The 16,780-nt window shown below is 39.7% G+C and overlaps 1 protein-coding gene across 1 annotated transcript in view; it reads right to left on the reverse strand.

Moving 5' to 3' along the window:
• The window catches only part of COL21A1 (collagen type XXI alpha 1 chain), a 130,546-nt gene that overhangs the window by 85,103 nt on the left and 28,663 nt on the right, over positions 1 to 16,780 (reverse strand). Inside the window, exon 2 of the mRNA XM_083828287.1 lies at positions 347 to 466. Coding sequence (XP_083684413.1) covers positions 347 to 434 — 88 coding nt within the window. The 5' untranslated portion in view covers positions 435 to 466. The remainder of the gene's footprint in view (positions 1 to 346; positions 467 to 16,780) is intronic.

A 16,780-nucleotide genomic window follows, 5' to 3' on the forward strand; every position in this document is an offset into this window, starting at 1 on the left:
AAACTTCTTGTCAAGACTTCACCTTCCTTGAAAGCAAGTGGCCACAGCCAGATGCTTTTGCAGCGCAGGTGATGGCAAAGAAAAGAGACACTGGGAGAAGTTTCAAGTGGTGAGCACAGTGTCACTCTTCAGAGTACAAGAGAGAAGATAAATAGCCAGGTCCAGGGACACGAATCACAGAGTAGTTTAGGCTGGAAGGGACTTTGGATAGCATTGGACCCAGTGCTTTGCTGAAATATCCACCATATATTCTGTATTCTGTGCACGTGGACCTGAACATGGATATTATAAATATAAGGAATGCTTTGGAATTGCCTTTACCTGAAATACAAAAATTAAGACTTACTTGCTCTTGTTTCTCCATCTTCAGCTGAGATGTAATCATGAAGTATCAGAATTAACAGTGTCTGAAAAAGTTTTACGATCTGTGCCATGTGTATTGTATTTTCAAAATCTTGAGATTAAACTGGAAAGGGAAGAAATAAAGAGAAAAAACAGTGCCATTACAAAAATAAATAAATCCAAATTTATTTGTTTTAAAACCTGTGCATGAGGAACAGCTTTGAAACGAATCTGCAGGCTCAGTCGTGAAGCCAACCTGCAATGGACCTCAGACCCAAAAAGCATCAGTCAGGCACGCAAGCCCAAAATGGAGTTTGTGGAAGCTCAGTTTTCACCAAGGCACATGCATATATATTTTGTATGTATATTCCTCTTGCTAGGTACATACATGAGTAGGTTATATGATCGGTAACAGCTACACTTACCCACCTGCTATCGCCCTCTGATGCCATTATCCAAAGTCTTGACAGCTCCTGCTCCAATATATGGCAAGTGTTTACGTACCAGGTACTGCTGTGGGGAAGTTACTGCAGTCTCAACACATGCACCTGCCTGCATCAGGGAGTCCAGCACACCTCTGACTCCTCCACCCTGGAGCTGGGTCTGCCACCAGAAGTCAGGGGCCCAGCAAACACCAACCCCCATCAACTGTGTCCCATAAACCTCAGGGTTATATAAATGATATGCATCTTCAACTTTATATTGTTTTAATTTGGTTTATATCATCTCCTTTGTTATCATGGTCTGTGAATGACACCTCCAAAAGGACATAGTTCAAAAAAAGCAAACCTGCAATTTTGGTCTCATGTTGCTGTCATAAGCATTCTTTAACATATTTACCTAAATTAAGTCACATTTTTTACTTATTATTATTATTATTTATTGCATAAAAAATCATAATAGGAAAAGATACATTTCTGGAGTACTGTGTTAGTGATATATTATCTCAGAGGAAGAAAAAAAATTAATGAATCTTTTATATCATCGTCTCATCCTTCAATGCAAAATGATTTTTTTCTAAGTATATTCCCTTCCCTTTTCACATCTTTTTCTTCTAGTCATAAGCATTTACTTATGCCTACATCAAACTGACGTACGCTTTTATCTAAGCAGACAAATATATGTGAAAATATTTATTACACAGCAAAATTAAACGTCATTATATTGGAGGGAGGATGAAAGTTGCTCGCATTTGCTCTTTTTGTATAGCCAATCTTTAATTTTGAACTCTTCAGGGTAGGCAAGGTGTCTACCATATTACTAGTAAAAAGGTGTGTTCTGAAACTTCTGTATGCTGGAAAATACTGTTCTCCAAATACACACCAAAACAAAATTCAGCATACCTAATGCAAGTGCCTCTTAGAAGAAATAAGTAAATTGAAATAAGTAATCATCTGGATTTTTAGTCAGCTTCTTTGCTTTTCCCACTGCTTATAAACCATTCATTCCATTAAGATAAAAAAATATCCACAATCTCAGGGAATGTACAAAATCAATTACCAGGAAATGCAACTGATACCTAGTATAACCCCCCAAAAATTAATAATGCAAAAAACATGATTATGCTATTAAATATCACATTCAGATCATGGATAATTACAATGTAACACCATACTTTGTTTTTCATATTACCTTACGATAGAATGAGCGAGAAACCAGATGTACTTTGGGATCTATGGGATAGGATATACGATGCACTGCTCCAATGATGCTACACAAATACTGGGATGTCAACTTCATTTAAATAGACTAAGTAGCAATTCCTTGTCCCAGCTATTGGAAAAAGGATCTGTTTAAACTATGAATTGCATGTATAAATACTAAGATTTTCTCACGTATTACATGCCTACTATAGTGTAAGTGGACAATTTGCATTTTTCAGACTTGATGATTTGTAAGTTTCATAATTTTAAAATCACTTTCAGCCTTTTCAGCAGCACATGTTTACCGAAGGGTAAGATGCACCAAATTGAGCAATACCAAAAAAGAACATATGAAATGAAATCTGTGTGGGAATTTGACTAGCAGGTCACTAAGAAGCACAACTGTATTCTGTATCAGAAAATATTAGCCTATAACTGAAATTAAAAAAAAAATACAAAACACCAAAAAACAGACTACTTTGCATTAATACGTATCAAAACAACACAATGTTGGCCCCAAATAACTACAGAATCCCACAGATTCCTTCCACCAATACCCCAACAGAAAAAAGTCTAAAAAAATACTATGGAACAGCTTTGAAAAAGAAGATTGAGTATCACAACAGTACAATAACAAATTTCTGTTATTTGTCATCTCTGTGGTTGTCTAAATGGTTACTTACATAAAATACACAAAATTTATGCAAAAGGAAGATGATACTACAGCAATAAAAAAGAAGGGACTTCAATGTATCTTGACCAAAAACAGTACAGTGACTGCTAATATTTCACCTCTTTTTGAAAATAGCACAAAATCTACAAAATTATTTTAACAAGACATGCCCCACAACACAAAACTTGTACGTGCTCCCTGCCACAAGTGAAGGCATTTCGGGTCGCACAGGAATGCCAGGATGCTGCTCGCTTCCATAAACCCCTGAAGAAGCCATTAATGCCTTCCTTAAACTGCAACGCCCCCTTTCATCTCTGCTCATCTCTCCCCAAACATTTACCCACTGATCCCTTGAGAGATGAAGACCCTGGTTCAGCAGGAACAAGAGAAGCTACAGGAAAGAGGAAGATGCTCAGAGCCTTCAGCACCACGAGAAGAGCTGGCCTAGTGGGAGAGAAAAGAGCAGCTCTGAAGTCCTGCTCACAGCTCCTGTGCTCCTGAGGAAGGACCTTCAGACTCTCTAGCATTTCACCACGGAAGAGGTATGTGTGAAAGCAGCAATTACTGGCTGCTCTGGTGTACAGGGACGGTCAGGGAGTCTGGTTTAGGAGCAGAGGGAAAGGTCTTGTCAAAACCCCTGCAAATAGGAGATGAGGGATGTTACAGGGGAACTAGACGTAAGGAAAGGAAAATTCTCGGAGATGTGCTGTGGTGTGTCCCAGTCACACACCAAACAGAAATATGTTGTCCCCTGATTTTTTCAGTTCTGTGTTCTCCTTCTTGCTCCTTTCATTCATGGATGTATTTTAAACAGGCAAAACCTAACGGCACAGCCCTCATACTATCCCGCTGTTCAGCTCTCAAGTTGTCCTTGTCCTATGCAAAACAAAAGTCCCAGCAGAAAAAGAAAAAAGAAAAGAAAAAAACAGTAGAACAAGAAAGCAAAAACATTAACAAGGTCCTCCTGGCCTCAGCCCCATGTACCCAAACAGCAAGAACTTTTGTTCACCATGCAGCCATGGCCTCTAAAAGTGGGGCATATCCGACCTCCTTGCTCCACCGATGAAAGAAACAATGTTGCAAATGCTTCACAAGCTATCAGGCATCGGTGTGGGAAGCACGGGAGGGAATTACAAGGCATGCATAATATACATCTCAATTCTCACACTGAAGAAATTTCCTTTCTTCACTGGTGAATGCTACAGCAGCCTTCAGGTTAAGTCTTTAACCTTGAAAGACATTAAAGTAATTAAACTATTACATTAGAAGAAGATTTCTCTTGGTGAAAACCATTCTCCAACTCACGATTTCTTAAAAAAAAAGTCATTAAAATAATTTGCAAAACAGGCTTATCTGATTTGCAGAATTAAATTGTATTCCCTTAGTGGATCAAATTTTCCATCTATTTGTGACAGTCCTTCTGTATTTCATTTACAACAAAACCTGAAAAATATGAGATACTGAACTTGAGAAGTTCATTATTAAGTACAAAGCCAAATAAGTACGTGGTAGTCCAAAACAGACTTACTAACAGAAACCAAAATTAAAAGGATAAACCCAAGACTTAAGCAACCACCCATTGAGGATTCCAGGAACTATCCAGCATTCAATTTATTTAAAGAATATAGCACAGCACTTTTAATAGTCAAAAGAGATGCCAAACCAACAACTCTAGAGACCAAACTTCTGTGTCTTGTCAACACAGTAATTACAGCACAGGCAACAGAATTGTACTTGAAATCACTTACAGAAAATTCTTGCCAAAGTGCCTCACTGCTACCATGGAGAGGCCACCATTAATATCAGCCTAGGACCTCTCCACTGACATTGCCAGAAGACAAAATTAGTCCCTGCTGATCATGTCCTTTCCATCTTTCTCTTCTGGAAGAGAAACAGCAAGTTGCCTTTCTGAAAGGTGGTCCCTGCTTTCTTCTGTGCCCGGAGAGAGCTCTATCAGCTGCTGGGAGAAGTCAGGGTCCTTGTGCCAACTTGCTGCTGCTGGAGCTTAGAAGCTGCCTCAGACCGCGTGGGGAAGCACTGAGGGGTGCTAAACGAGCCCCAGCCTTGCACAGGCAGAGGGACAAGGGACTGATCCTTGTTTGCTCCTTATCTTCTCTGCATCTGCAGGGAGCCAAACAGTAGGCAGGCATAGCTCAATGTATTACAGTGAACTAAGTGAAAAATTTGAACAAAAATTTGTTTTAATCTCTTTAACAGAAAAGAATATTTAAAATTAAAATTTTAGCCTGTCTCTACAAATCATCTGTTCACGAGTAAATTTGTGGTTTTGCCAAATGTAACCAGGAAAACGTATTTATCATTTTTTCTTCCTACCTCTTTATTATACCAAACCAGTTTTAGTATATGGGAGACCATGAAACAGAATTCTATACAGGACTACTAAATAAATACACAGACATCGCATCCGGCTGAAGTAAAGGTTTGGGCACTGGGAGAGTATTAGTAGAGAAGTATCATATACATTACCATGCTTTCCAAAGCATCCCCCCCCCCCACGTCTCTTTCATTTTTCCACCATAAGAGGACTGTGTACCACCCCCAGAGGCTTTGCAATTCTAGTGATGCACAGGGCAGCAGAAGCAAGCCCTTGGCTATCTCCCAGCTCCAGAAACCTGTTTAATTCAAAGCCACAAGGGCCTATCAGACATTAACTGAGAGAGGATACTGGGCTGAGTGGACGTTTAGTGTGACTCAGTATGACCATTCTGTTCTTCATTGTAAGCTTTTTATCTTGTTGTGTTTTTTTTTGATGTTGTTTTCCCTTGCCTCTTTGGTAGCAAAAGGGATGTTTAGAGTGAGTGAAAACAAGTCCCCTGGTGTAAAACAGACTGTCTTGCACAGAGCGATCCCAAACATCTTATGAAAAGGCCTCTGCTCTGTGTTGGGATGGCAGAAGCAAAAGCATGTAACTCTCAAAACATCTTTACTACACAAAAGCGCATAGAGGGAGGCTCAGACAACAGCATCTTCTGTATGCATACACAGCAGAAGAATTTCACATCGAAATTAAGTTTTCAGCAGGAAATTTAGGTGGCTAAGCAGGTTAGGCATGATTTCCACTCTATATTTAAGGTGCCTAAAAGCAACACCTTCTGTCTTGAAAGGCAGCCTACTGATGCAGTCTTTCCACAGTAGCTTTCCAGTGCCCAGATAAGTATATCACTTTACTCTAGGAATACCTTCTGAAAAAACTTTCCATTCAGAGAAATTTGCAGTCTTCCAGAATCAAAAATATTTGCTCTTCAGTGCAGCTTTGTCACTATTCAAACTGGGTAACAGAGAGAGAGATTTCCTTTCTCTGAAACCCTGGCTTCCCTGCCACATAAAGATTTCTTGCTCGAGAACTGTTACAGAGGAGTAATGCCTTTCTTCACTTCTTCCCATTGCTAGTTACTGTCTAAGAAAGAAGCCGTGAAGGGTATGATTTTAACCTTTTCCAGCATTCCAGGAAAATAATCAGACTAAAGGTTATGTATATTATCTCATCTTCCAAGTATAAATTAACACTTCTCTCGTATTACATCACTGCACAAACATCTCTTAATTCAACTAGGGATCGTTAGGTTTGGCCTACAAAGGTACAAAGATTAAAACATTACAATAAAAATGATTAAAAGGACATACTGGAGATTTTTTGTATTTCCAAAACTTATGTAATAACATAGAAATTGTACAGCGAGAGAAAAGCCCTGAAAATCCTGATTTATACGCATTAAATAATGTGGAAAAGTAATGCAGTATTGTATCACCTTCTTTTTATACACAGTCTGGGTTTTCAAAATTCATGGGTCTTACAAATAAAATGCTGGGGCAATTTCTATTTAACTGTTTATTCTTATTTCTGATATTATTAGTCCTAGGCATTCAAACAGTCAATTAGGTCATTCCAAGTCAGTTACTTTTTAACAAAGAATACATCTGAATCTCTATATATTTCCACGTGGATTTCGGTCCCATTCTGCATTCATATTTTCCACATTGCTCCTCTTCATTTATTTTTTGGGGTGGGTGGGGGGTGAGGGGGTGCACAACTGATGAGGTTATTATATTTACAATCAATTAAAAGAAAAACAGCTTTGCCTGGGGAGGGTGAGGCTGTTACCACAATTTAGGCTCAGTTTAAACGTAAATAGATGTACGTAAATGCAAGACTGTACATCAGTAGATAAAATCTCTTACAGTAAAAAAGTGCATCAGTACTCCCATACCATTTCTTTCCATGTTGGAATGAACTATTTTGGTACAATCACTGGTATAATTACATTCATACTAGGACTGTTCCACAGCACTTCATACTTGATTACAGAGTAGTTCAGATGAGTTTTTACTAAGGGGGGTCAAGAAAGAGAATTATGTGTGTAAATTATATATACTATGAGTTTTCTATATTGTTATTATAGTTAATTCTAGTGCAACAAGAATGAAAAGTAGTTGTATAGCGGCTTTTTTCTGGCTAAGCAGTATTTATACTTATTTATATTATTGCTGTTATGCAGACACATGCAGTTATAGTACACAGAAACATTTTATTTCCTAATCCTGAAATCAAGCAGAAAGCATTGGATGGACTCTCTTAACACACAGGTGAATGGAGATTTTATTTGGGCCCTTCCCCAGGTTCCTACCTATCTTTCTTTTTACAATAGTGACAAGGGTACAAGGTGACTGCTTTGTTCCCCCTCTGTAGAAAAGCCTACCTGGTAAATAAACTAAAGAACAGAAGCAGAGCTGGAAAGACACATGAAAGAAGAAGCAAGGACAGATGCAGACAAAAAAAGCCTATTGCAGCTGAGTACATCAAGTCCACGGCTGAAGCAGAAGGAGCTGTGCAGTGACAATGGCAAAGCGACCTGGTTAGCTGAAGGTGAATGTCCAAGCACCTGCAGAAAGTGAACAAATATTGGAGAGGTTGGATAAACTGCAGCAGCCCATTCAGAAAGGTGAGTGAAGTGGGTGTGCACTCACATCACCAAGCACTGCTGCAGGGCTTCTGCAAGCCTTAAGGCGACTAGCACTCCCAAGGCTACAAAAGGCTCACAAACACACAAGCTCCACACTGTAAAATTATTCCATTTTCACAGATTCACAGATTCACAGATTTCTCTAGGTTGGAAGAGACCTCAAGATCATCGAGTCCAACCTCCGACCTAACACTAAGTACTCCACTAAACCATATCCCTAAGCTCTACATCTAAACGTCTTTTAAAGACCTCCAGGGATGGTGACTCCACCACCTCCCTGGGCAGCCCGTTCCAATGCTTAATAACCCTTTCGGTAAAGAAGTACTTCCTAACATCCAACCTAAAATTTTCTTCCCCCACATGGGATATCTCCTGAAATACCAAATGTGCCACAGTAACATCACATCTCATCTGCGTTCTCACACATCATATGCTTCTGTGGTCCCTCGAGCACACGCTAGCACGATCTGTTCAACATTTGCTGCTGCTCAAATGTTATTTTGGATTTCTTGCCCATGGCTCAAAAAAGGCACTAACAACTATTTCACGTTTATGTTTGATGTTTCATTCACCTATGCCACAGGTGAACGTATGCTACTGATACATATTTTAATCCAAGCAAAAACAAATATTTCTGAAAGCTAAACAGTCCTCTTAAGTGGGATGGGGCTGACTGTTCTTTTTCATATGCTTCAGCACAGCACAGCAATCACACAGTCTCCTCCAGTTTACAGCAGAGAAAGTTTGTATTCATGTTCCAACATCTGAAATCACAAAAGGGTTGCATTTTTAAATCCAGTTTCTTTCTGGCATTTTGCACTTTGCTCCCACTCCAAGATGACGCTGTGCCATGTTACAGCGATTAGTTATTATGGGTTAAAGAAAAAAGAAGTTTTACCACAGCACTTGAGCTGCTGGATTGATACACAACTGATTGAAAACAATATAGGATGGGCAACTTATGTAAGCAACCACCACTGGCAGCTCAGCATCCTGGCTGCAACAAATGAATTTGAGGTCTCCCTGGAAATCATGATGTCATCCTGCCTGTGAAAGCCCATGCTGTTTTCTCTCTCTTTATCAAGCAACTTGAGATTCCACAGAATTTTCCCTCCTTGGACAGATCCAAAGGAAACAAAACAGCTAATCAATAGGATAAAATCTGACACTCAAACTGTACAGTTGAAACTAAAGTCGGATATGATAATAAGATTCTGTGTAAGGAATAGTTGAACTTACTCCCACTGGAAACCCAAAATTTCTAATTTTAAGTGTACATATGTATATGCATGTTTAAAAAAAAATAAATAGAAAATTAATCCAAATGACAATTTAATCCTGGAACAATAGCCTGGGAGACAATTCTGTCTGCACTGAGGAATGCAGAACTTAATTGGGCCAACAACAAGTGTTGATAAAGGAAGGAAAATAGTCATTGGGGCACACAGCGCAATAACTCAAAATTATAAATAGTTTGGTAATGAAACCACCAGAGAAATTGGCTGAAGTCTGACAGAAAGGTACAACAATCTGTAATGAATGTTGATAGAAAGACGCATAATGGTAACATAAAAACTGAACCAATGCAAGTAAGAACTTCTAATGCAATTTAAAGACTAATTAGGATTATACCCAGAGAACTAGAGATACACAGAACTGTTCATCCACTACTGCCACGTTCTCAAAGTCTGCATAAAGCAAGCCAGCAAAGGATTCAGAAACATTGGCATTGCTGCCAAATTCAGCTGGGTCCTGGTATGTCAGAGAAACACTTCTGCCTCACTCCTTCCTTTTCCCCATACTTTTTTTTTTTTTGGCCATCTTTTTGTTTTTGTTCTCTACTTTCTAAAAAGAGAGCTTAGGGTTGGCTTAGTTAAGACCCATTCTTTGCAATGTGATGACTGCAACATTTTCAGTGAAATCAAGGAAGCAGCAGTAGGAAATACGCAACAGGTGATTTAAAACAAGCTTGCTATGCAAAGAAAAGATTAAGTCTATGAGCTCTGTCTGTCTCTTTCAAGTAAGAGCATCAGAAGTAGGAGTTACATTTTCTGTCTTCCTGTCTTTTCCGTCTCCTACTCGTTTTGTTTATCCCTCAAGCAGGTTTGGATTCCAACATCAAGCACAACAGATCCAACCCATTACGGTTATTCGTCATCTTCTAGTTAACTCCATTCTGTGTCATGTGAAGTACCGTCAAATGTGGGAGGGGTAAAAATGACAACACAGAACTCTGCTTTAGCTGAAGGTTTCAAAACTTTATTTGAAATCTTAGCCCTTTCTGATTCTTTCACAGTCTTCCCTCTTTTCCCTCATTTCTGGCAACATTCCATTAAAGGTAAAACAAATTGCCGTTTTGTCTTTTTATTAATAGCAGTCCATAGCCATGGGAAAAGCTGGCTAATGTCTCAAGCTTCAGAACCTGATTTTTTTGTTTTATTAAATGAAAGTCATTGTCAACATCTTTGTCTTTTCAGGACTTTTCATTCCACTGAACTTAGTACAACAGCCTTTAGACTACACAGAAAGGTATCATGGAATAGACTGGCCTTTAAAACATTTTATTATATCTTAACATTTTGCCAATAATATGTAAACTCACAAACATCAAAGCAAGAAGAATCATATGAGCTAAACAGACAAAAAAGAATTCTAGCTTTTCTAGTTCTGGTTCTTAAACTACAGTGGGTTTTCATTCGTTTGTTTTAGCCTAGCCTTTTTCTTACTGAAAATAATGACAAGTCGTCCAAAGGAGGCTGTGATTGCTGAAGGAATGGAAATAGTCGCAATTCTAGAACTAGCAAAAAACTTGAAATAACTCCAGTTCTCTTCAGTGGAGCTAAGTCAGACCCTCTACATTTTAAACATTCTTTTGAGGAAGAAAACAAATTTAGCACATTCATGCTCAAAGAGGAAACATCTTTATAACATAAATATTTATTCTTTCAAGTATATCCAAAATTTGGTGCTTTAATAAACTCTTGCAGGTCCAAATACACTATGACCCCAGGCAAATCTTAAAACATGCAAGGTTTACATGCTTAGCTAACTTCCACCTGCAAAAAGACTAAAGATACTCCAGTAAATATTTAAGCTCACTTTCTTTAAAATGTGATGACTTTTACAGCCTGTTATGTGAAGATAATCATTTTGATTACATTTATAAAGTTTAAGACTCCTTCCTGGTCCTTACCATATGTCTTTCTTTCAGTCCACCAGACAACTGAGGACACAGAAGCTGCAGAGTTGGATAAATAATGAATGGAAAATGCACACCAATAAGGTTTTGCAAAGGTGCAGGGTAAGGGGGAGGAAGGCCAGTGCCATCCAGTCCTATATGAACAGTGTTTCTGGGTAGCCTCTTCCCAGGAAATTGTTGTGTATCCCCCTCTGCTCTCAGCTTTGTTTCATACAGGTAAATAGCATTACGAAAAAAACATTCAGTACAAACCATACAAACCTCACCCTAGATGTCATAAATCACTTTCTGACAACACAAAAAAACAGTGTTTCCCAACAGCCCAGATGGGTGCCTGAGCAAGAAGCTGTTTTAAGTTGCACAAAGCACACACATTTAGTAGAGAAATGCTGTTTTAACACCCATACAGTTAAGTGAAAGTTCATCTTCTTTCTCAAAGCCATTGTGTGATCTTGGAAAGGGAAAGGATCATCCAGGATATTTTTATGACCTAGTTTGACCCCTATATGCATAAAGCTGTAGAAACTTTACAATAAACTGGATTAAAATGCGCTTTTTAGAAAATATATCTAATCTTTGTTTTAATGACTGAAGAGTGCATCCCCCCTTTCCCCACTCCCCCCTTTTCTACTGTTGAACTACCCTCGATTTTAAGGCACGGCACCGTATTTTGAACACTTAAGAAACTGCACCATATTTCAACATTGAATTTGTCTGAACCCCCATCTGCTAGTTCTGTTTATGACTTTCTTAGCAAAACTAAAAGGTCCCCCTGCTTCCTTCTATCTACATGTATACACACTCCAAGCCACCACTCAGTCCTGTCCTTCGTATACTTGACTCTCATAAGGTTCATACTGCAATGCTTGTTTTCCAAATGACTTCTCCTTTCTATTATTTTCCTTTGAGCTCTGTTTTTGACATCATATTTCTGAGGTGTTGACATAGAAGAGGGCATAGTATTCTAACATACTTGCTATTGTAAGATCCCATAATTCCCTATTTCCACTCAAGTCTTGTACTTCACACGCTCAAACATACTGGTTTATTTTGCCCCAGCACTGTAGCAACAGCACACATTGAGGCAATTATCTACTGAAGAGTAACAAAAAAAAATTATCTCTGAAGTAACCTACAAAGAGTATACCTCTGACAAAGAATGATTATTAGGGACGATCTCAGAAGCATTATGAGGGATACACTGTTCGTGTGTATCCCTCACTGTCTGCTAATCAACCTGTTTCTAATTATTTAAAGGACCTTATTTAAATGTCCTTTGCTGAACAAATGTAGGCAGTGTGGACGCAGCAGGGAAGAATGCTGCATAGCTACAAGTCTTTAAGAGCGAAATGATAGGAAAATAAGATCTCTGGGGGACTCCGTTGGAGTCTTGGGGCATGGGAAGCAGGGATGGGGAAGTTGCGTGCAGTCCTGGTAAATACTGTTCTGGGTCTGTGAGAGGCTAAATGAGAAATAGGAATAAAATTGGGGTATCTTTCTCTCTCTCCAGTCTGAATACAGAGAAGGAGGAGGGGAGATCTTAGTGCAGTCTGCAACTACCTAAAGGGAAGGCGTAGGGGAGATGGAGAGAGGCTCTCCCCAGAGCCAAGCTGTGGAAAGACAAGTGGAAATAGGCTCATGCTGGAACAGAAGAAATGCCAGCTGGATGGAAGGAAAACATTGGAAGAGGTGGCAAACTCTCCATCCTTGGGGTCATTCAAACCTGAACTGAATAAGGCCCAAACCAGCCTACACCAAGTGTGCTTTAAGCAGGACTAGGCTGGACGATCTCAGCAGGCCCAACCTCCATGTTCCTGTGTCTCTGCAATCCCTTTCCAGGGTCTCTCCTTCTCACTCTTGAGTACAACATTCAGGCCACTTGCTCTTAAGCTGCATGACCCTCCATCCCTAAGGCACACTGCTCTTCTCCAAGCCATTTGCTTTCCTGAGCTATTCAGTTTTAGGGCCTGTGAAGGTAAAAGAGCAGTGAGATGAAGAGCAGACAGGAGGAGGAAATGAAACAGGGTAAGGAAAGCAGGGCCGGACAGCCCTGTTTCCCTGATGCCCCAGAGGGCAGAACTGGGCTCAGTAACCAGGAGACAAAGTTTGGCTATTCACTGAACACCATGCCACAACACCTACACTGTACCTTCCCCATCACATGCACAGAACATGCAGCCATATTCCTGAACATGATGTGTTTACAAAACGTCTTCCAGTTTGACATCAGGAATGATAAAATAAACTTTTTAAAAACTATTATTATAATCACAGAATGGTTGAGGGTTGTGTTTCCAGTCCACAGTACCAGTCACAGCAACTCTCTAGCCTATACTTAGATCTTGTTCCGTTCTAGTGGTTTCATGTAGACTTCTGGCACTTTATTCTCCCTTCCTTAAACATTAAATAATTTTTTGATGTTAAATCCCATTATACAGGCCCAGCTCGCTCAGTCTTTCCTCATGTGAGAGTTGCTCCAGTCCCTTAATCATTTTAGAAGCCCTTCATTGGACTCACTCCAGTAGCTCCACATTTCTCTTGTATTGGGGAGCCCAAAACTGGACACAGTACTCCAGGTGACGCCTCACCAGGGCTGAGTAGAGGGGGAGGATCACCTCCCTCGACCTGCTGGCAATGCTATTCCTAATGCAGCACAGGATGCCATTGGCCTTCTTGACTACACGGGCACGTTGCTGGCCCATGGGCCATTACAATACCTCAGAGATGGTCAAGAAGGAACTTATGTGCTCAAAGGCAATGGGCCTTTTTAGCAGACTTCCACCAGCTTTAAACTTTCAAAGTGGCTTTTTATTGCCTGTGTTTTTTTAACAAGTAGTGGTGGCCTTCCTCCTTTCACAAGCATCTCCAGCTCTTGTCTTTTGCTTTTGAAGGGTCAGTGTTTGTATTCATGTGTGTTCAAGTCATTACATGTCTTCGTGCTGGATTTTTCTCAGGTGATAACTCCCAGTTGGATACATAGTTCCACATTCTTGTCTTATAATGAGCTATACCTTGGGGATGCTAGGGAGGGATTGCCCTCTACCAATCTAGGAGAACCACAAATATCACCTCTCCCTATGAAAGAGTCCCTGCACCCTGATATATCCATTTACCTCCACTAATTTTGCTTTCCCTTTTCTCTCACTCCAGACCATTCATGCTACTGGCCACTTGTTTAATCTTCAGACATTCAGTAATGAGGATTTAATAGTACAATAGGAGCATATTTCCAAGTCACCAGGATACTGAGATGAGACTTACCCTCACGTCAGAGGTGTTTACCATTACAACAATGACAACAGTCAGGGCCACACAAGTTTGTTATGCACTTGGAAATTCTCAGAAATCTCAATGTTCAAAATTCTGGAAAATTCTTCCTCGGCTGCTGCAGACAATTCCCCACAAGCTGGCACTGCAAGGATGGAGCGGGGGTGGAAGGCAGCATCCTGTTCCATCTTGCCAGGTTACAGCACATGGGAAGAAGGCAAATTCCTTCCTCCCACTCTTTGTCTATGAAGCAATCTTCAACATATGGGTCAGAGTCATCTAGGACCCGGAGATGATATTTCCTACCATACTCAGCAGTGATCCCAAACAGTCACGAGCGCTCATCATCTGCATAGGTTTCAGCCAGGGACTTTTTTCTTCTTTTGAGCAATAATTGAATATGTTAAGCATCCCACCTCAAGCTATTCTGAAAGATTTTATCTAGTACAATATTATAGCCCATACAGTAATTAGCTGAAGAATTTCCTATTCTATCCCCTTCACACCTTTCCACTTGCATCTTTTCTGCTCAAAAGATCAGAACAAACAACTCTGCCCATTGTCTCCCTTTGGCATTATGTGGCTTAGAATTTGTTAATAATAAAGCTGTACTTCATACAGGAGCATCATATTTCTGAATCAGCTAGCTTGACTTAAATTAGCAACAGGTAAATTAAATGCCCCTAGAGGCTAGAGCAGTGTAGACAACTTTTTTATTTCAAAAGCACTCTCCAGAAATACTTTAGGAGTTCCTGTGCCCTGTTGAGAAGAGCTTGGTAAAATTATTAAAAGAAGGAGAATATAAAGAAACTAATGGTTCTCTCTATCAGAACCATAGAAAGAAACTCTTTATTTATCCCCAGAGCTCTCAACAGTACTTCTGAGCAACACTGAGAGGAACAGATTGTACCAAGGGACAAGGAATTTAACAAATTCTTTTAGGAAGATATCTCTTTGCTTTCCAGAAGAATGTTCACCCCTCCATTTCATATCACACAGAATTAACCCATTTGTACTAACAAGATAGGTTTAACAACAAAATATAAGTACTCCCAGAAAAGTATAACACTCTGAATTTCTGCCATACAGTCTCAGAAATGAGCACAACATCCATCTTCAAACAATTTTTTGTTCATACCATACAGCTAATCACACAATAAATCTGGCTAAACAAGATGATGTTTCATAGTACCAATGTAGAATCATAGAATGGTTTCTGTCGGGAAGGACCTGAAAGATCATCTAGTTCCAATTCCCTGCCATGGCTAGGGACGCCTTCCACTAGATGAGGCTGCTCAAAGCCTTGGCCTTAAAACAATTCCAGCGACTGGGGGGCACCCACAGCCTCTCTGGGCAATTGGTTACAGTGCCTCACTACCCTCTGAGTAAATAATTTCTTCTGTATAAACAATCTAAATCTCTTTCAGTTTAAAACCATTTCTCTTTGTCCTATCACTACACGCCCTGACAAAGAGTCTCTTCCCATCTTTCCTGTAGGCCCGCTTTAGGAAGGCCACTATAAGGTCTCTCTGGAGCCTTATCTTCTCCGGGCTGAAACACCCCAACTGCCTCAGCCTGCCTTCACAGGAGAGGTGCTCCAGCCCTCTGATCATCCTTGTGGACCTTCTCTGGATCCACTCTAACAGGTCCATGTCCTTCTTGTGCTGGGGGCCCCAGAGCTGGATGCAGTGCTCCAGGCGGGGTCTCACAAGAGCACAGTAGAGGACAATCACCTGCTGGCTATGCTGCTTTTGATATAAAATTTTATACTTAACTGACTCACAAACTGATGTGATCAACCACTCAACTTTAACAACCTCATCTGAGAAGAAAAGAAAGAAAGGAGGAAAGAAGAAAACAGTCTCTAGGCTATTTCTACAGTATCCTGGATTGTATTATACAATATCTACAATATTCTACAATAAATACCACATCCATTTTTCCACCTACATTAAGCAACTAGCTCTGATGACTTCACATACAAAGCAGTCCACATTAGAAGCTATTAGAATACAGTTGCAAAGTCACTTAATTCTTTTAGAGTTCAACTGAAGTGACCTAAATCAAGCAGTTTGTGAGAGACTGTTAGATAAGAGTCTTACTAGAGTGAATGAGTTAACTATAACCCTATCCTTCCCACAACACTGCATTTAGCAGCACTAACAGCACACCTCTCTCTTCATATTCTAGATTTAGATATTTTTCAAAACACTCTACTGCAGATTTTCCTAAATCATTCACATACCTCAAAACATACAAAACACACGTAACATTTTCTGTAGAGTCCACATCACCAAAGAAGGTTCCAAAAAAAGGATAAAACAACGTAGCCCACTTGGTAGGACCTATGACAAGTTGGTTACATAGCACATTGATGACACTGGATAGGCCTGAAGAGATTATATGTCATGCTTTCTTTTTTAGCAGTTATACAAGCAGGTATACAATACATTTCCCAGATTTAAAAAGCAGGTTTTATATCTTCATAGATTCTAATATATGGTTTTCCAAAAAAGTGAAAGGAATTAAACATGCTATTATGCATGCCAGAAATTTGACATTTCTAAATAGGCCAGATGCATTTTCAGACATATTCCAGAGTTCATTCAAGTTCAGAAGGGCTTTCTTTTTTTTTTTTTAATGTTATACTGATGCTCTTAGAAAAATGGTAAGA

This window comes from Anser anser, assembly GCF_964211835.1.
Source record: "Anser anser genome assembly, chromosome: 3".
Taxonomy (NCBI): domain Eukaryota; kingdom Metazoa; phylum Chordata; class Aves; order Anseriformes; family Anatidae; genus Anser; species Anser anser.